The sequence below is a fragment of the Bombina bombina genome, chromosome 2 (assembly GCF_027579735.1).
Source record: "Bombina bombina isolate aBomBom1 chromosome 2, aBomBom1.pri, whole genome shotgun sequence".
Lineage (NCBI taxonomy): Eukaryota > Metazoa > Chordata > Amphibia > Anura > Bombinatoridae > Bombina > Bombina bombina.
In genome coordinates, this window is record NC_069500.1 from 201,451,383 (window position 1) to 201,472,138 (window position 20,756).

Genomic DNA, 20,756 nt, shown 5'->3' on the forward strand with positions numbered 1-20,756 from the left:
ATATAACTAAAAGATCTAAATAGGTTTCTACTAAGAGTCACTACGTGTACCAGTAGATATACAGTGGTGTGTAGTAATGTCTGTAACCAAAAGAACTTCAACATAAATATAGCCTCAATTTCAAAATAGTATAGTTATTTCCTCCAACAAATAAGGACTACTTGTGGACCTATCTGCATATATATAGTTCAGAATAATGGAAGAGTTACTATGAGATTGAATTGATTTTAAGCCTTCTGCTTTGCTCACATGGCCACTTTTGCACCCTTTAGAAATTAATAGAAATAGTGGCACAAAGACATCCTGATAAAATGAGACTACTTGAGTTTCAAATGAAGAAGCATATATTAAAGTGCTAATGAGGAATAAAGGGACAGTTTACTCAAAACATTTCTCCCCATTAATTTGTTCCTAATGATCCACTTTACCTGCTGGAGTGTATTAAATTGTTTACAAATATTTCCATTAACCTTATATTGGCATTTGAATGAGTTTATTTTGCCTGTGGTATCCCCACCCATCCTGAAAGTTTTTGGCCTCAAGGCCAAGCTGTGTTTACACAGTCAGTAGAAGGAATTACACTCACAGTGGGTTGTAGAAGAGATAAGGTAATAAAATGTTAATTTTCCATTGTTCTCTCCAAGTATTGGTGATTGTTTTATGGACAGATATAAGATAAAGAAGCATGTATATTTACACAATGTGATAAAGTAATGAGATTTGATTATATCTACAAGCTCAACCCATTTTTTTGTCGGTTGTGGCTTCAAAACACAAAATTAGCTAATTCATATACACATACGCCTTAAAAAAGCAAATCTCATACATTTTATACTCTGCAGCTGGTAAAAAAAAGTAATTGGAAACACATTAAGGGAAAAACAATTTTATAGTATACTGTCCCTTTAAGGTTGATTATGTTAAGTCTAAACTAATTACCCTATATAACTATTATAGGAGACCTAGAAACCATATCAAGCTAATTAAAAACAAGACCAGCATGGAAATATAGGGCTTTTGATGGGGATATACTTGCAGTTCATTGTGCTACGTTATGATTGGAGACTAGGTAATCTCAAAAATGCGATCAGCAACTTTCAGCACCTGGATAAGAAATCTAAGGGTAAGCCTAGATTTGTAGGGCATTTTTGCACTTTCCTCAATCTAAGTCTCAGAAAGATGCCTCCTCTGCTTGGAGACCTGAATACTCCATATCATACTGGAAGTCTAACTCTTCTTGCTACAAAAACAAACAGTCAAAGATGTCTGCCCAACTCCCAAGACCACAGGAAGGTACGGCCCCCATACTAGACCAGTATCTTGTGGGGGGGATTGAGTATCTATCAGGAGGCTTGCAAGCGATCTGTGGCCCTCTCTTTTGGTCTTGCTACAGCTCCCAGAGTTTTTAAAAAAGTTCTGGGAGCTCTGTTGCTTGTAGTTCAAGGTAAGTCTGTAGTTCCTTATTTGGATGACATTTTAGTTCAGGCTCCTTCTTTATGTTGGGCTGTGTCACTCAGATGGTTCTTCAGTTGCTTCAAAGCTACGGTTGGAAAATAAATCTTCTTTTCTGGGGTTCATAATTCTATGACAATGTCTATGTCTCTGACAAATCAGCACAGACTGAAACTGCAACAGACCTGTGTTCTTCTGCTGCTGAATCCTCTCCCTTCTGTAGCTCAGTGCATGGAAATTGTAGGTGCATCAGATGCAGTTCCATTTGCAAGGTTTCATCTTTGGACTCTCCAGTTACAGATACTGCATCAATGAAATGGTAACCACAAAGATCTATCTCAGAGGATTCAGTTAGACCACAGGACAGGGCAGTCCTTGAACTGGTGGCAGACTCACCATTCCCTGATTCAGGGTGCCTCTTTTCTTTGTCCAGTGTGGGTTGTAATTTCCACAGATGCCAGCCTGCTAGGTTGGGGTGCTGTCTGGGGGGTCTCAAAGAGCACAGGGAGTTGTGTCACCTCAGGAGGCAAATTTACCAATAAATGTATTGGAACTCTGTGCAATCTCCAGAGTTGGCCTGACCTTAGTCACAAATCTTTTTTGAGATTCCAGTCAGACAATGTCACGGCAGTGGCTTATGTCAATCATCAGAGAGGAACTTGCAGTCCCTGAGCTATGTGTGAATGGATAATGACTAAGGAGCGCGTAGCAGGCTAAAGTGTGATAAACATATAATATCTAATATAAAATATATTTAATATTTAAGATAACAAGTATAGCATAAAAATCCAAAATACACATACAAACAAAATAAATTAAAATCGAATGAGTAGGTCCGCTAGTCGATAACTGTTCTTTGAGGAGATCATGTCTGTTATATATCCTGAGGACCAGAGGAGCCACACACCAGAAAAAAAGTGAAGAATTTGTTTCGCAATATAGTGGAGGAATCTTGAAAGGTGCAATCAAGTTTTGGATAATTACAGTCCACGTAGGCACTCCCGTTTCACTACGCATCACACTTAACTCATACGATTGAGGGGGTGTCTAGTAAGTATAATAGAAGAACAATAAGGATATCAGAATTTTTACTGACTGTATGAATTATCGTGATTAATCTACTATTTTTCAGCCTTCCATTTTGTTGTTTGGGACTATGTGTATATACATACATTTGGGACTACGTGTATATAAATACATTTGACTATATTGTTATACTCTTATACAATTATGAGATCAAAACGTCTATAATTTTACCTCTGTTAGTATATAGTATATGGTATCCAATTAATTTACTCCACAATATCTGTTATTGGACTTTAAAACTAGCGATGAATATCATCCGGTACTCTTCATTTTCATTCCTTTATTTAGGGATTACTTGGAAGAGGTTTTCCTGATCACTGGTTGTTTTATTCATAGCAGCTGTTTTTGTTTCCTCCCTTTATTAATTATTAATTACTAACTATTATTTGTTTATACCTATTTTCATACATAATAGTACACCACAATATTGTGTATACACATATATATACACTATACTAGGTTTTTGCACACCCTATACTAAAAAGCTTACAGCTGCACTAGGTGTAGATGTATTCTACTTTGTATGTATGTGTGTATATATATATATATATATATATATATATATATATATATATATATATATATTGTATCAAGCACCAAACTAAGTGGGAAGCAATTGCTGGACTGGAGCTGTACTGTACCAATAGGGGTAAGTAAATTTAATGATACTTTTATAAACGCCCCTAGCTATAGCCAATAAGAGGCTTATGGTGCAGACCCTTTTAAAATGTAATCACTGTTGAGTGATGAAAATGTAGCCCTTGAGGTAGGGGATCATCCAGGACTGAAAGCAAGAAGGGCCCCAAGTCTGCGAGACAAGCTGGTGAGAAGCCAGTTTGTGTCACAACCTAAAGGACAAAACTGGCTGACTCAGAATAGACGTGTGGGTAACTACCCATGTGGAAAGTGTGTTGCATGTAGATACATGGTAAAAACAAGAGCGTTTACAGCGAGTAATGTCAAGGTATATAAACTTAAACACTTCACAAACTGCAACTCAGAAGGGGTTGTATATCTGCTCTTCTGTTCGTGTCCCCGTTACTATGTGGGAAAAACTAAAAGAATGATCAAAGATCGCATAACTGAACATCGTGATGACAGAAAGAATGTCAATCAAAAAAGCAATGTGGCCAAACATTTTGAAGAATTTCACATTAGCAATCCTGACTCTCTCCCGTTTATTGGCATTGACAGAGGCATTGTCAATGGTAGAGGAGGTGATAATGATAAAATACTCCTCAGGAAAGAATCTAGATGGATATCTACACTAGGCACCCAGTTTCCCAATGGTCTGAATGACAAACTTGACATGGCCTGCTTCCTTTAGAAAGCGAGTTTTACCTGACAATCCAACTTAAAAACTTTATATTTTTATCTTTTTCTGTATTTTTTAGGTCCAATTAAGAATCCTTTTTCTTTTTGACCGTTTTTTTCTGCATACTTTGTAGTATGCGATGAGCATATATAGGTATTCTGACACGCAGACCAACATACACACTACCCCTATGGGTTCTAAGCTGTATATTAAGTATTATAAGTTTTTTAATTTGATAATGCATATATACGTATTGATAACTTGTTATCAGTTATCAGAACACGGTACAGTAACATTTTGTTTGGAGAATATCTACTATTTTTCACCTATCAGTAGGGGGGATACATTTGTCCTGTATAAAAAGAGCCTGTCTCTTACCTGAATCATATGCCCTGATGAAGCCCTGCCCTTTCTAAACGTCGAGGGGGTGAAACGCGCATCAGCATCAGCTGACTGGAACATGGGATGCACAGAACCTCCCACAACACCGCTTGAATGTTGAGCGGTTTGTTTTGTTTGCAGCGGCACCTGGTAAAGCCTCAAGTCTGGATTACACACAGATGAACAAGGAGGAATAAGGCGGATCACGGCCGTTTGCCTCAGCAGTACCTACCCGGGACTATCAAGGTGCAGTATGGTGTGACATCATAGATGACAAGCAAGCAGTTTATGAAATCAGTTGACACTCTACAGCCACTGCTATTCCCATTGAGACGCTTTTCCTGTTCTCTGCATCTGTTTTAAAACAACATAGGAGAGCTTCCTATGACCTTTCAACGTTCTCACTTGCATTCTCACTATAAGGAATTCTAAACAGATGCCTAAGGGACTCTATCTACACTGTTCCTTGACTATATAACAGCTAGCTCATAGTATGTGTGAAAACACTAGGCTGTGTGATTATTAATATAGAGTATTTTTGTTCCCACAACTTGGATCCCAATAATTTACCTGCCCAGACCATACCCTATTTACACTTATATAGGGGTCTGTGAGCAGCAGGGTGTAGTTGTGTGGACTATCTTGTTACTCTATATATCAATATTTCTTTCATGTTATTGGCAAGAGTCCATGAGCTAGTGACGTATGGGATATACATTCCTACCAGGAGGGGCAAAGTTTCCCAAACCTCAAAATGCCTATAAATACACCCCCACCACACCCACAATTCAGTTTTACAAACTTTGCCTCCTATGGAGGTGGTGAAGTAAGTTTGTGCTAGATTTCTACGTTGATATGCGCTTCTCAGCTTTTTTGAAGCCCGGTTCCTCTTAGAGTGCAGTGAATGACAGAGGGATGTGAAGGGAGTATTACCTATTGAATCCAATGGTCATCCTAACGGGGATCTATTTCATAGGTTCTCTGTTATCGGTCATAGTTATCCTACCTCCCTTTTCAGATTGACGATATACTCTTATATACCATTACCTCTGCTGATTCTCGTTTCAGTACTGGTTTGGCTATCTACTTTATGTAGATGAGTGTCTTTTGGTAAGTATGTTTCTTTTATTTAAGACACTCTCAGGTGTGGTTTGGCACTTTATATTTAAAGTTCTAAATATATGTTTGTACTTATATTTGCCATGATCCAGGTTATCAGTATGTTTCCTTTTTGCAGACTGTCAGTTTCATATTTGGGAAATGCATATTAAAAAAAAAAAAAAAAAAAAAAAAAAATTCTTACCTGAAATTTTCAAATAGACTCTCTTTCTAAATTGCGGGCTGTTAGGCGTGCGGGAGCGCAAAATGCTATAATTTATTGTCATTCTTGGAGCGAGAATTTTTTGGCGCGAGAATTAAGTTTCTTAACGTAACTTCGTCATTTCCGGCGTCTTAGTTGGCGCCGAGTTTTTTCACGTGGTTGCGTTGTCTATGACGCACGTGTTTGTTGCAGACGTTTTTGGCGCCAAAAAATATTTTGTCAGATGTGGGCGTCAAACTTGGCGCCAAACTTTTGAAATTATTTAAGAATTCATTTCTTTTTGCTTCTGGTTTCCAGAGGCTTATTTTGTTTTGCATTTCTTTCCCATTCCTGAAACTGTCATATAAGGAAATTGATATTTTGCTTTTTATGTTGTTTTTTTCTCTTACATTTGCAAGATATCTCAAAACTGTTCCTGTATCAGAAAACACTGTTGGATTCCTGCTGACTGATATCAGTCCTACCAAAGCTAAATTCATTTATTTTAATGTTATGAATTTTTATCTTTAGCTATGGTTTGTTATCATGATAAACTTTTACATGCAGAGAAAATGTCCATCAGTATTAATACATTGTCTGTTGCTATTCTTTTAACATCTAATGTACTAGATATACCTGGGAATTTATAAGAATATTTTTCTGATTCTATTCAGAAGGCTTTGTCTGCCATTCCGCCTTCTAATAAAATGTAAAGGTCTTTTTTAAACTTCTCATTTTAGTTGATGAATTTTCAAATGACCGACAACATACTGAATTATCCTTCTCTGATGAGGATTTATCTGATTCAGAATATCCTTCATATATATGATATATCAGATATTGACACTAACATCTACTTTTTTTATTTTTAAATGGAGTACATTCGTTCTTTGTTGAAAAAGTGTTGATTTTATTGGATATTAAGGAGTCTAGTCCTTTTTAAGGCTAGCTATCATTTAAATTCTGTTTATTGACCCCCTGTGGTTACTTCAGAGTTTTTTTTCCAGTTCCTAATACTAGGGAATGGAATAGGCCTGGTACTTCTTTTTAAAAAAATTGTATCCTTTGCTAGCAGTTTGGAGTTTTGGGAAAAGATCCCCAAAGTTAATGGGGCTATCTCTACTCTTGCTAAACGTACTACAATTCCTATGGAAAATAGGATTTATTTTAAAGATCCTTCAGATGGGAAACTTGTATCTTATCTAAGGAAAATTAATTTATTTTCAGGTCCTTTTCTTAGGCCTGCAATTTCTTTGGCTGATGTTGCAGTTGTTTCACCTTTTTTAGTTGGAAACTTTAGTGCAACAAAGTATCGGATTATGATTTGTTTAGCATTGTTAAGTTGATCAACATGCTGATAATTTCATTTGTGATGCAATTTTTTTGATATTATCAAAATTGAGGTTAAATCTATGTCTTTAGCTGTTTTAGCTAGAAGAACTTTGTGGCTTAAATCTTGGAATGCTGATTTGATTTCTAAATCCAGATTTCTATTTTCTTTCCTTTCAAGGTAATAAATTATTTGGTTCACAGTTGGATTCAATGCTTTCAACTGTTATTGTGGGGAAGGGAGTTTTTTTGCCTCAAAATTAAGTTCTAAGGGTAAATCTTAAGCTTATTTCTGTTTTTGTTCTTAATAAAGAACAGAAATCTAATTCTTCCTCAAGTAATATGTTTCTAATTGGAAGCTTTCTTCAAAATGTAATGAATTCAAGCCATTTAAGAGATCAAAGCCAGCCCCCAAAATTCGCATGAAGGTGCGGCCCTTATTCCAGCTTAGCTGGTAGGGGGCAGGTTACGTTTTTTCTAAAGTTGTTTGGTTCAATTCGGTCCAAACTCCTTAGATTGGGGTACAGAATAGGATTCAGAGTAAGACCGCCTGTGGGAAGTCTTTTTCTCTCTCACATATTCCAGCAATCCCAGTAAAGGCTCACACTTTTCTGAAGTGTGTTTCAGACCTGGAGTTATCTGGGGTATTCATACCAGTTCCGTTTCAGGAACGGGGTCTGGGGTTTATTCAGAACTATTCATTGTCCCAAAGAAAGAAGATCTTTTGAATTGTCATGTAAGAGTATCATCTTTCAGAATGGTGATTATAAGGTCTATTCTGCTTTTTGTTCAGCAAGGGCATTATTTGCCCACAATAGACTTACAGGATGCATATCTTCATATTCTGTTTCATTCAGATTATTTTCATTTTCTGAAATTCTATTTTTTTGGACAAGCATTACCAATTTGTTGCTCTTCCTTTCTGGCATAGCGACAGCTCTAGGAATCTTTTCATAGGTTCTCGATGTTTCCTTATTTGGACGATATCTTTGTACTTGCTCAGTCTTTTCGTTCTGCAGAATTTCATCTGATTCAACTTCTGTTGTTTCTTCAAAGACAAGGGTCACCTTTTTTAGGTTTCCAGATAGATTGTATCAATGTCGTTGTCCCTAACAGACAAGAGACAATTTTTATTGGGTTCAGTTTGTCGGAACCTTCAGTCTCTATTATTTCCTTCAGTAGCTATATGCATGGAAGTTTTAGGTCTCATGATTGCAGCATCGGACTCGATTCCCTTTGCTCGTTTTTATATGAGACCTTTCCAGTTTTTAATGCTGAATTAATGGTGCAGGGATTATACTAGGATATCACATTTAATATCCTTGAATCCCAATATTCAACTATTTCTGACTTAGTGGTTAGATCACCATTGTATAGTTCTACGGGTCTCTTTGGTTCATCCACCTGGACCGTGATCACAACAAATGCGAGTCTTTTAGGTTGGGAAGCTGTCTGGGGATCTCTGACAGCACAAGGGGTTTGGAAATCTCAAGAGGCGAGATTACCATTCAATATTTTGGAACTCCGTGCGATTCTGAGAGCTCTTCAGTTTTGGCTTTTATTGAAGAGACGTTTATTAGTTTTCAGACAATGTCACAACTGTGGCGTATGTCAATCATCAGGGTGGGACTCACAGTCCTTATGCTATGAAATAAGTATCTTGAATACTTGCTTGGGCAGAATCCAGCTCCTGTCTAATTTCTGTGGTTCATATCCCAGGTATAGACAATTGGGAAGCGGATTTTCTCAGTCGTCAAGCTTTACATCCGGAAGAGTGGTCTCTTCACCCAGATGTGTTTTTTCATTTTGTTCAGATGTGGGGGCTTCCAGAAATAGATCTGATGGCATCTCATCTAAACAAGAAACTTCCCAGGTACCTATCCAGGTCCAGGGATCCTCAGGCGGAAGCAGTGGATGCATTGCCACGTCCTTGGAGTTATCATCCTGCCTATATTTTTCCGTCTCTAGTTCTTTTTCCAAGAGTGATTTTCAAAATCATGATGGAGCAATTGTTTGTGCTGCTGGTGGCTCCAGCATGGCCGCACAGGTTTTGGTATGTGGATCTTGTTCGGATGTCCAGTTGCCAACCTTGGCCACTTCCATTAAGGCCAGACCTTATATCTCAAGGTTCGTTTTTTCATCAGGATCTCAAATCATTAAATTTGATGGTATGGAAATTGAACGCTTAGTGCTTAGTCATAGAGGTTTCTCTGACAGTGATTAATACTATGTTGCAGGCTCGTAAATATGTGTCTAGAAAGATGTATTATCGAGTTTGGAAGACTTACATCTCATGTTGCACTTCTCATAAATTCTCTTGGCATTCTTTTAGAATTCCTAGAATTTTACAGTTTCTTCAGGAGGGTTTAGATAAGGGTTTGTCTGCAAGTTCTTTGAAGGACAAATCTCTGCTTTTTTTGTTCTGTTCCACAGAAAAATTGCTAAACTTCCTGATATTCATTGTTTTGTACAGGCTTTGGTTCGTATCTGGCCTGTCATTAAATCAATTTCTCCTCCTTGAAGTCTTAAGTTGGTTTTGAAGGCTTTACAGGCTCCTCCGTTTGAACCTATGCATTCTCTGGACATTATATTACTTTCTTGGAAAGTATTGTTCCTTTTGGCCATCTCTTCTGCTAGAAGAGTTTCTGAATTATCTGCTCTTTCTTGTGAGTCTCCTTTTCTGATTTTTCATCAGGATAAGGCGGTTTTGTGGACTTCTTCTGAATTTTTACCTAAGTTGTGAATTCCAACAACATTAGTAGAGAAATTGTTGTCCCTTCATTGTGTCCTAATCCTAAGAATTCTCTGGAGAGATCTTTACATTCTTTGGATGTGGTAAGAGCTTTTAAATATTATGTTGAAGCTACTAAAGATTTCAGAAAGACTTCTAGTCTATTTGTTATCTTTTCTGGTTCTAGGAAAGGTCAGAAGGCTTCTGCCTTTTCTTTGGCATCTTGGTTAAAGCTTTTTGATTCATCATGCCTATTTGGAGTCAGGTAATTCCCCGCCTCAGAGGATTACGGCTCATTCTACTAGGTCAGTTTCCACTTCCTGGGCTTTTAAGAATAAAGCTTCTGTTGATCAGATTTGCAAAGCAGCAACTTGGTCTTCTTTGCATACTTTTACTAAATTCTACCTTTTTGATGTTTTCTCTTCTTCAGAAGCAGTTTTTGGTAGAAAAGTACTTCAGGCAGCTGTTTCAGTTTGATTCTTCTGCTTATAATTTCAGTTTTTTTCATTATAAAGATTAAAACTTTTGATTTGGGTTGTGGATTAATTTTACAGCGGAATTGGCTGTCTTTATTTTTATCCCTCCCTCTCTAGTGACTCTTGCGTGGAGTTCCACATCTTGGGTATTTGCTATCCCAAACGTCACTAGCTCATGGACTCTTGCCAATTACATGAAAGAAAAGATAATTTATGTAAGAATTTACCTGATAAATTCATTTCTTTCATATTGGCAAGAGTCCATGAGACCCACCCTTTTTATGGTGGTTATGATTTTTTTGTATAAAGTACAATTATTCAAATTCCTTGTTTATGCTTTCGCTCCTTTCTTATCACCCCACTTCTTGGCTATTCGTTAAACTGAATTGTGGGTGTGGTGGGGGGTGTATTTATAGGCATTTTGAGGTTTGGGAAACTTTGCCCCTCCTGGTAGGAATGTATATCCCATACGTCACTAGCTCATGGACTTTTGCCAATATGAAAGAAATTAATTTATCAGGTAAATTCTTACATAAATTATGTTATGTGCATGCTTTGATTATATATATATATATATATATATATATATATATATATATATATAGCATGTCAACTGTTCAATATGTGTTAACACTGCATTTTCTACTGCATAGCATATAGGGTGTACATTTGGAAACCTAGATCCCCTTGGTCACCTGCCCAGGCTCTATCCTTCACTTGAATCCGTGGGGGCCTTGTGAGCAGCCGGTGTGGTTTTCCTACATACACCTCTATAAGCCTTATCTTTTGTGGATCCTTATTTAAAGGTACCTTGCTTTCCTGCCCGGTCAGGTTTTTTAAGTGTTATACATTTGAATAATTTATTATTTTTTCTTTAGACACTTTCTTTAGTTTAGGCTATGTTGGCCTGCGCACCAGTCTACAATTGCCCTGTCTATCTTACAGGGGATGACGTGTGTCTAAGTAGTGAATTTTCTGTATCAATAAAACTGTTATTTTGTTTACTATAGAGCTGAATATTCTTTCATAAAATAGTGCTGAATTCCCTGTCTTTTGAAGCTAAGTATTCTCTTTGCTTCTGTCTCTCTTACACACGTTCTTGAGATATATATATATATATATATATATATATATATATATATCCAAAAGTTAAAGAAACATTTTCTTTAATGATTCAGATAGAGCATTCAATTTTAAGCAACTTTCTAATTTACTCCTATTATCAATTTTTCTTCACTCTCTTGCTATCTTTATTTGAAAAGGAGGAATGTAAAGCTTAAAGGAACACTAAACCATGAAAAAAAGTAATCTTCAATTGCAAGATTAATATAGTTTACATATATTTGTAATAGGCTGCCCCCTGTCCCCACTCCTCTTTGACCTGGCCATAGAGCCACTGGTTTGCTACATTAGGCAACATAGCGACGGAATTGATATTAAAGGCCTTAGACAACATTTGTCACTATATGCGGACGGCCTCTTGTTATTTATAGAAGACCCAATATCCAATGTACCCAAACTCCTTGATATTATTGACACGTTCGGAACTTTCTCTGGCTAAAAAATTAACAAAGACAAATCCGAAGCCACGTGGCTGAAAAACACTAAGCATAACACCCTCAATAGTATTGGTCTTCAAACGACGGAGGATACATTTAAATATCTAGGCATGCAAATCCACGTAGACCCAAATAAACTATATTCATTAAACATAGGTAAGACGGTCACAAACATAAGGGAGTTATTGTGAGGATGGGATAAGCTTCCCCTGTCTTTGACGGGTTGAATACACTTGTTCAAAATTATAACCCCACCGTTAAAAATTTTTTCTTGCTAACATACATACCCAAATGCTCGTAGAACAGGCAGATGTCAAGGGAAATAGTGAACAGGATATCACGATTCATAAAGAAATGGGAATTATACCTACTACACTTACCAGCGACTGTTAGAGAAAGAGTCCTATACCCATTTAAACACAGTGAATTCATATTAAAAGAGACTCTGAGAGGAAACTGGTGCTTCTCTGGCACTGCAATATAAAATGCCCAATTTTCCAACATAACTCTCTCAAACTTGCGTTATTTCAGAGGAATAGCAGGTGGCTGGTGGCCTGGGGGCGCTCCGGGTAAGTAGGATTTGCACCAAACTTCACTGGTGCATGTTATTATTTTATGTTGTTATTTGTTATTATTATTTTAGAGAAAAGGGACAAATGAGGGGTAGAAACATGACCAACGACTCCTGGGCCATACTACCGCATCAAGGCCTTGTATTGGAAGTGATGTGAAATATTGTCTATGTATGTAATGAGACTTATCACTGTCCTAGGTTTATGTGAATACCTCTTTTGTTGAATAAATAAAGTTTAAGTAACAGTATAAGGAAAACCAGCAGATTAAGTAATTTATGGGCAAGAAAACAACTAATATATTTGGTCAAAAGAACCAGCATACTATTTTATTAACCAGTTGTTGAGATATAAATTTGTATATAAATAACAGGGTTTTTCAGTTGCTGGTACAGCCTGATTAAAAGCTTGCAGTTAAATCAGGATGAAGTTTTTAAACACAATTTTATTTAGTGCTTCTTTAATAAATATTTTAGTTGATATTGAGCTATGTCAGCATGTGTTGTCCATTAGGAGAAATGGCTTATTGTTCAAGTGACCAAGAAAATAGCCAGTTGAATGGCTGAGATTTACTGGCTACTTTTTTTTTTAACTCCTGGATGTTCATCTGACTTGTGAGTTGATATTTAGCTTTTATTTGGCCAACAAGTGTCCACATTTTGCTTTTTAATATGTGATTGAAGCCACCCTAGTCATGGTTAATTGAGACAAAAAGTGACAAGAAAAGTAGGAGGGTTTAAAGATCTGATATGTAGAGGTATTTTTCTGCCACCTCCTAGTCAACTGATGTGTAATCCCACATGTGACGATCTTATGAAAGAAACATATTTTACTATGTGCTTTTCTGTACATATGTCAGCATAATTCTTCACACGTGCAAATGAATAACCAAACAAGCCAAATTTACTACATTTGTATTTTATTGTGGAACCAAGATTTGTTTTTCCTTTACATCAAATATTCTCAGTGGAGGTGGGGTATTGCACACAAATATCATAAAAGCACTACATATTACTTCACTGTAAACTAATGATCTACATTAGATATGACTGGATAGAATACAGGTGATGCAGTATTAATCAGGGTTATAGGACATATTACCATACACAGCTGCAGACTGACACAAACACCATTCAGAACGAGAGAGGAGTGAGGGTACGGAGCTTCTCAGCCAGCCACAAGACTGTTTCTCTCCATCAATTGGAAGATTGGCTGCATGCATAAGTGTTTAAGCATAGTTCATTGCTACAATTGCTTTCTTGTTACATCACAGCCCAGTCTTGAGTGACTATTGCTTGCAGCTCCTCACATTGGGAGCCTGGAGCCATAAAAATAATGCAGAGAAGCGTAATTAATTCAATTTCATTCTTTGCTATTCTGTTTGCCATTTGCCTGAAGTCTTATATAGTTTGCCATGAAGAAAAACCATTGATAAACATTTATTATTACAGTCTATGAAACTTGTCTATTGGTTTTATGTTGTTTGATATTTTTATTTGGCTGCTGAGGAAATGATGGAAGTATGGTAAATAATTTTAAAATCCATTTGCATTCTTATCAGTGGAAGATATTTGACTAAACCTCTCTAGGTTACCTCAAGTCTGAAGAAAATAATTTAAAGAGACCAGATTACCACTGATAAAAACTGAGAAATGATCTTCTGAATCACAAGCAATTAAAAAATATGGAAGCTTGTTTTATTTATTAAATACCAAAATTAGATTTTTTTTTATTTTATTTTAAATCCCTGCACAAATAAAAGGCCAGAGATACACTATTGTCATTTGTATATCATTGGCTTTTACTAAAACTTCCATCTGTTTCCTGCAATTACCCTAATTATTTTGTAGTCTGTTCTGCAGATTAGGATAAGAATAATGTGTTTTATTAAATTAGATTTCTCTATCAAACTCCTCACATATCAGTCCACATCAAGATTACGTGATGTAGAGATGTAACTCGGGTAATATGTCATTGCTTATTAGTTAGGTGACATAATCCTTTTCCAGCCACACTGGAACTTTTATAGTCCTTTTAGCCAAGTAACAAATCAACAGAATAAACTTTACACATCCCCAATGTATAACTCACAGGTTATATTAATGCGCTAGTTAGTTACTTAATTGTTAGTATTTTTATACGGCAAGGATTTGGTGGTGCCATCAAACCTATATGTGTATGTACATGTCTAACAGTGACTTTCAGGGAATATTTACATCCGTCTTACTCTTAATTATTAAATTGTCATCACTAGATTATTGTATCTTTAGCACAACATTTGTATGGTAGTCCATGTTATCTACATTTTTTTTTTGCATGTTCTAAATGTCATTTGTCTTGTATTGCTCAAGAACGGTGTGTTGTAGCATAGCTCTGTTTTCATTAAAACACATTCATGTTATTTAAATTCACTCTGAATAAAATGAATTAAGCATAACGTTATCAAACAGAGTCATTTTATATCACGCGACCATCAAACTCCAAATATATATTGCAAACTGATTTGTCTTTCTGTTCAGAGGACATCCAAACTTTGAAACGTTTGCAAGAGAAACTTGTAACTTGTAACCAGGATATAAGAATCAACTGTATTGAAAAGTATTTATTTCATAATTGTTCAGGAATTAAATATGGGCTTTATTTTATTAGGAATAATCAAGGTGGATATTTGAAGTCACTGTTTGATAATTATACTTAACTTTAAGATAAAAATTACCCTGTCTTCTGTTTTTTTTCACCCATTCTTTTCTTTTGTAATTGTCATACTTATTTTTGCCCTGTTTGTGCTCCATAGCAATACAAAAAGATGTCGGCATTTGATAAATATCGCTTATATTGTCTGGCAGTATGTTTAAAAGTGATTCATTTGGATATTTAAATTATCTACATGAAAATTGAGAGATTCTATTTTTAGCAATATATTAAAAATAACGCAACAGAACAAATTATATTTTAAACTGAGGTGCAAATCAAGTGTAATTAACAATTTTATTCCCTTGAAATTAATTTTTGAGCTTTTGTTTTGCAGCACTCTCTGGCAGCAAAAGAGTTAAAATTGTCTGGCAAATTAGTGGCATTGTCTTGCGTGCGGAAGCGTAAACTCATTCATTTTCTCTAATTTACCATGTTTTTAATTGTTCTCTGTTTTTTCTGCTAGGTTTATCACACACAGGAAGAGGCTGCATTCTCACAGGAGAAGTGCTAAAAGTGCAAAAACTGAATTTGCAAGGCAATAATTATTAGTTATATTTCATTTGTACTTGATCATTTCAGACAAACATATGAGGGAAAAATGTACACAGCATTTGTATGTATGAGTACAAAAACCACCTTTAAAAAAGTTTTGAAAAGGAAAAAATGCATGAGAAGTAAATAAATAAGAAAAAATGTAATTTTCATGAGTTACAGGATATTCTTATTAGCCTTCATGATTAACACTTTCGTTTCCAAATAGTCGTCCACTAACAGTGAAAGTGTTGCAAAAAATAATATAAAAAGACAAAAATAATGTGCAGTTTTACATAAATAAGAAAGCAATACATAAAATTGCTTATTGAAAAAAAAATGGTTTACACAAATCACATACCAAATCTTTAACAAACGTATCTTCTAATTCACAGCATTAAATTGACTTAGTATGTCCAAAACAGGACCATTGTTCATTGACTTACAGTGCAATGGAAATAATTCAAAACTATATAGTTTAAGTACCAAAAATAAACATAAATAATAAAAAAAAAACTACTTAAAGTGGCTTTATGAATTTGCAGTCCCTTTTAGAATTAGTGGGCAGTGCATTTTTATTATTTCCTAAGAGCTTATCTGAAACATAAATTCTAGAATTTCTATCCAATCACTTCCAGAGAGGCCACCAATGGTCTGCCTGGATTCTCTCAACTGCTTAGCGCACATAGGGTTAATATGCAGCATAAGCCAAAATATAACATTTTATTTTTACAAAATTGTGATGAGTGCAGCATTTCTACTGACTTTTGTTTTCTTAGTAAATGTTGAAAATACTGAGTCCAATAAAAGGCGTACTCTTTCCTAGTACGTAACTGACTAAACAATACTTTTGCTTCTGAAATCAGCTACACAATGGATGTGCATGTGAGTTATTAAAGTAAAAACCAAATATTACAAGAAAGAGAAACAAAAAAACAAAACAAAACTGTACATTTGTTCCAAATTTCATAAATCCAACAAATCACATACACAAATAACAGAATCAGGTCAACAGAAACATAACCACTCAAACCAATTTCTCATGCCAGGTAAAACGCCCATCAAGCTGCTGTTGTTCATTAGTGCGGCCTACGTAAGTGCTTGCAGGTAAGCATGGCATGTCCCATCAGGTAATCTCTTACATGCACGCACACTCTTGTGAATCTACAATCTTACATACCATGGATGTTTTGTACACTTGCTGTCTGACATTAAAAAATAAGTGCATTGAGTATCTTTGTACATTCAAGTCACATTCTAAGGCATATTGTCTACTGTGTTAACCTCCATATGCTTTGGTATTCTGCTTGTGTACTCTGTGAGCTGGAATGTGTGCCGCGTGTATGATGTGATACGTCAGAGTGGACTAAGTGGTATTGAGTAGGAGTATGCCTTAGACACAACATTTTTATCGTTCAGTGGTATTCACCAACATGCTTAGCTCTACACCACAACGGTTTAGGATGATAATCAAAAGCACAGCACAGCTCAGCTTTGTTGCAGATTGGAATGGTACATTGTTCTTTTTATCCACACTTCTGAAACAATAGAAAAATGATTTCTCATTTTTCAATAACATTGCTGTTTACCAAACTTAGCCTCAAAACCTTACACGGTCTCTATACGAACTCTGTCTGTGCCTCATCACAAAATAAGGTACAAAATATAAGAATGTCCTCTCTTCCTTTCTGACTCTGTCATGCAGAACAAAAAAACGTTCTACCAAAATTCCACCAGTGAGGTGGTTGTGTGACTGCCTCTGCAGTGTAGCTGTAAATTATTACATAATAAAATGTGTCGTATAGCATTATTATTATTACTGTGGCGCTGCAAAATCTTCCGGTTTATCGAAGCTGCTCCACACCAATCTTCTCTCTCATTGTCTTTCAGTCTACAGAAAAATTTCCATCCTGGGCTAAGGTTTTCGTGTGCAATAGCATGATTTACAAACCTGTATTTTAAACCTGGATACGTGAGCTTGCAGTGATTGAAACAGTTTGAATGGAGCATATAGATAAGGTGGAAAGATTATTAACATCCGTATCAGCTTGAGGCAGGGGAGTAATGTATAGTTCTGCAGTTGATTAAGACATTTGTATTCTGTGGATGCTATTTCAGGAAACTAAGAATGTAACGTGATGAGGTGCATGGTGGTCTTTTCAAAGTTCAATCTTGCATGCAGGGAAGGATTCATCTTGCATTACAACCGTGCTGCTACTTGCTAAAACCATAATGTTGAGATCTTGCTGTTTCTCATGGGTCTCCTGATACCATTCCCTCATCACTTCAGAATCATGGGTAGGGATTAAGGTTACCTGCAATTAGAAACAATATATTAATAATTAAATTAAACTTTTTACATAAATTCACGATTTAAAATGATACTTTTTTTTTTTTTAAACTTACATTTTCTCTGTTCATGTTCTCTCTTTTTTTACTTAAAGGGCCATAATACCCAAATGTTTAAACACTTGAAAGTGATGCAGCATAGCTGTAAAAAGCTGACTAGAAAATATCACCTGAACATCTCTATGTAAAAAAGAAAAAAAAATTACCTCAAAAGCTCCTCAGTAGCCACCTTCCATTGTAAAGGATTTCTAAGCAGCATATTAGTATGTCTGTCCTGTCACAGCTGAAAGGATAAGCCTCGTGCACTCTCATATTATTTCCCTATTCAGATTAGAGAAGTTTACAATGAAATCTCATGAGAGTTAAGTCAAATCTCATGAGATCACAGTAAAAGAGTTCATGACCTCAGCACTGCTGATGCTGATTGGCTGCTGTTTTTTTTTACCTGCAGCTGGGAGCAGGTGAAGTATAACTTTTTACACAAAACTTACTCTGCTTAGCTGAGGAAGTTGTAAGGTAAAATATCTTCCTTTTTTACATAGAGATGTTCAGGTGATATTTTCTTGTCAGCTTTTTACAGTTATACTGCATCAGTTTCAAGTGATTTAGCATATGAGTATTATGTCCCTTTAAATGGACATTAAACACTAAATACATTTTATAAGCATAGTATTGAGGTTATGTCCCTCCTCCCTCTAGTCATCAGTGCTGCCATGTTGAAATTTATATTTCACTACTTTCCAGTCATAATTAGAGGGAAGTGCAGAAAATGTATGTAGTGGTTTTTTGATTCTGTAGCACTAAATAAGGTGTGGGCGAGCAATACATGGGACGTCACATAAGACAAATGGAAAAGAAATATCAGATCAACAAAAGGTAGAGCCACAGATAAATATCTTTAAATACCTCTAGATACCTCTAAATATGCCATAAACGGCAACCACAATTAATCCCTTTAGAAATACTCTGACTGGTTAATGCCTGACGCGCGTTTCGTCTGAGCTTTGTCTTTTGTTGGTCTGATAAGAATCATGCCCAGACATTTTTTAATAACTGTGTATGTATACCCTACGTCAGTATAGCGCTAAGCCCATTGACAGCCCACTGCATGTGGGATTCATCTAACCATAGTGTAATTTGCGTATAGGGAACATTTTGTCAAGTCGTTGAGTGCTACACAATGGGCCTCTCTGTCCTATGACCATTGATAAGAAGCATATCTCTTCTGCCTCTATATACAGTATACAACAGAAGTGAGTACACCCCTGGGCAATATCACTTAAATATCAAATTATTCAAAATTGTATCAACCTCAATAATTGTTTTATTTCTAAGTTGACAAGTAGAGTATTTCCTATAATAAACAATCAAAAACAAATACTTTAGAAAGATTATATTGAAAATACAGTCCCCAAAGTAGGAACTTAAAGGTTAACTGAACTCAAAAATGTTCTTTTGTGATTCACATAGAGAATGCAATTTTAAGCAACTTACTAATTTACTCCTATTACATTTTCTTCATTCTCTTGGTATGCTTATTTGAAAAGCAAGAATGTAAGTTTAGATGCCGGACCATTTTTGGCGAACAACCTGGGTTGTCCTTTCTGATTGGACAGCACCAATAAACAAGTGCTGTCCATGGTCCTGAAGCAAAAATGTGCTGGCTCCTTAGCTGAGATGCCTTCTTTTTCAAATAAAGATAGCAAGAGAACAAAGAAAAATTGATAATAGAAGTAAATTAGAAAGTTGCTTAAAATTGCATGCTCTATCTGAATCATGAAAGAAAAAAAATTGGGTTCAGTGTCCCTTTAATGCAACAAAAGTGAATACACCTGTGGTCACTGACACACAAGTTAGATCACTGAAACAAAATTGAGTACACCTATGATTTCCAATTAGCCTAATTGCATTAGCATAGTTACCAGAACAGTCTAACTTTTTGACCAATGGGCTGTGTCTATCTGCAAGTTTGCATTGTGTCTCCACATGGAAAAGAATTGCCAGAGGAATTGAAAAATCTGATTGTGAGACTTCACAAAGTTTGAAAAGGATACAGGAAGATTGATGACCAACTAAAAAATCAGTCAACACGCAGTTGCAGCAGTAATCAGGAGGCCACGGACAGTGCGCTACTTGCACAATCTAGCTCTGAAAAACAGGCAAGTGCTTCAGATTTGGCTCAGAGATTATCGATAGAAATTGGAGTTTCGGTGACAGCTCAGACAGTGCTAAGGACATTGCATAATGTCAACTTCTATAGATAGCATCCAAGGAAAAAACCCTTGCTTGCTCTTTGGCACAAAACTGCAAGATTAAACTTTGCTAAACAACATGAAAAGTCTGATGAATATTGGGAGCATATTATTTCATAAGATGGCCAAGACCAAGATACAATTTTTCGGCTCAGATGGGGTGCAGCATGTCTGGTGTGAACCTGGTCAGGATTATTACAGTGAATGCATAGGTGCATATTTATCAAGCTCCTAATAGAGCTTGATTCCCCGTGTTTCTGACGAACCTTCAGGATCGCCGGAAACAGAAGCTATGAAGCAGTGGTCTAAAGAGGCGGCGGACAGAAATCGCCAAAAATCAACCCGATCGAATACGATCAGGTGGATTGACACCCCCTGCTAGCGGCCGATTCGCCACAAATCTGCAGGGGGCGGCATTGCACCAGCAGTTCACAGCAAAGAGCAGCTGAAAAAATGATCTCTGAAGAAGGGCAGAACATATCTCCAGAAATTTGTACGACACTGGTTTCCTCCATGCCAAGGAGGATTGAGTCTGTCATCAAAAATAAAGGTGGACATGCAAAGTATTGAAAAGAATAAAATATTTGAATCTCAGTAATGAAAGGTGCACTGACTTTTGTTGCATTGATTTCCTGCTTTGGGGCTAGTATTTTTAATATAGTAAATCTAAACTGTTAGTTTTTAATTTTACATAAGGGCAAATACCCTACTGTAAAACTTAGCAGTTAT

The 20,756-nt window shown here is 36.2% G+C and overlaps 1 protein-coding gene across 1 annotated transcript in view; it reads right to left on the reverse strand.

Annotated features, from left to right (window-relative positions):
- Window positions 1–13,103: 13,103 nt before the first annotated feature.
- Window positions 13,104–20,756, reverse strand: part of MAP1B (microtubule associated protein 1B) — a 153,167-nt gene continuing 145,514 nt past the window's right edge. The window contains exon 7 of the mRNA XM_053701440.1: window positions 13,104–17,741. Within this exon, the coding sequence (XP_053557415.1) occupies window positions 17,586–17,741 (156 nt within the window). The 3' untranslated portion in view covers window positions 13,104–17,585. The remainder of the gene's footprint in view (window positions 17,742–20,756) is intronic.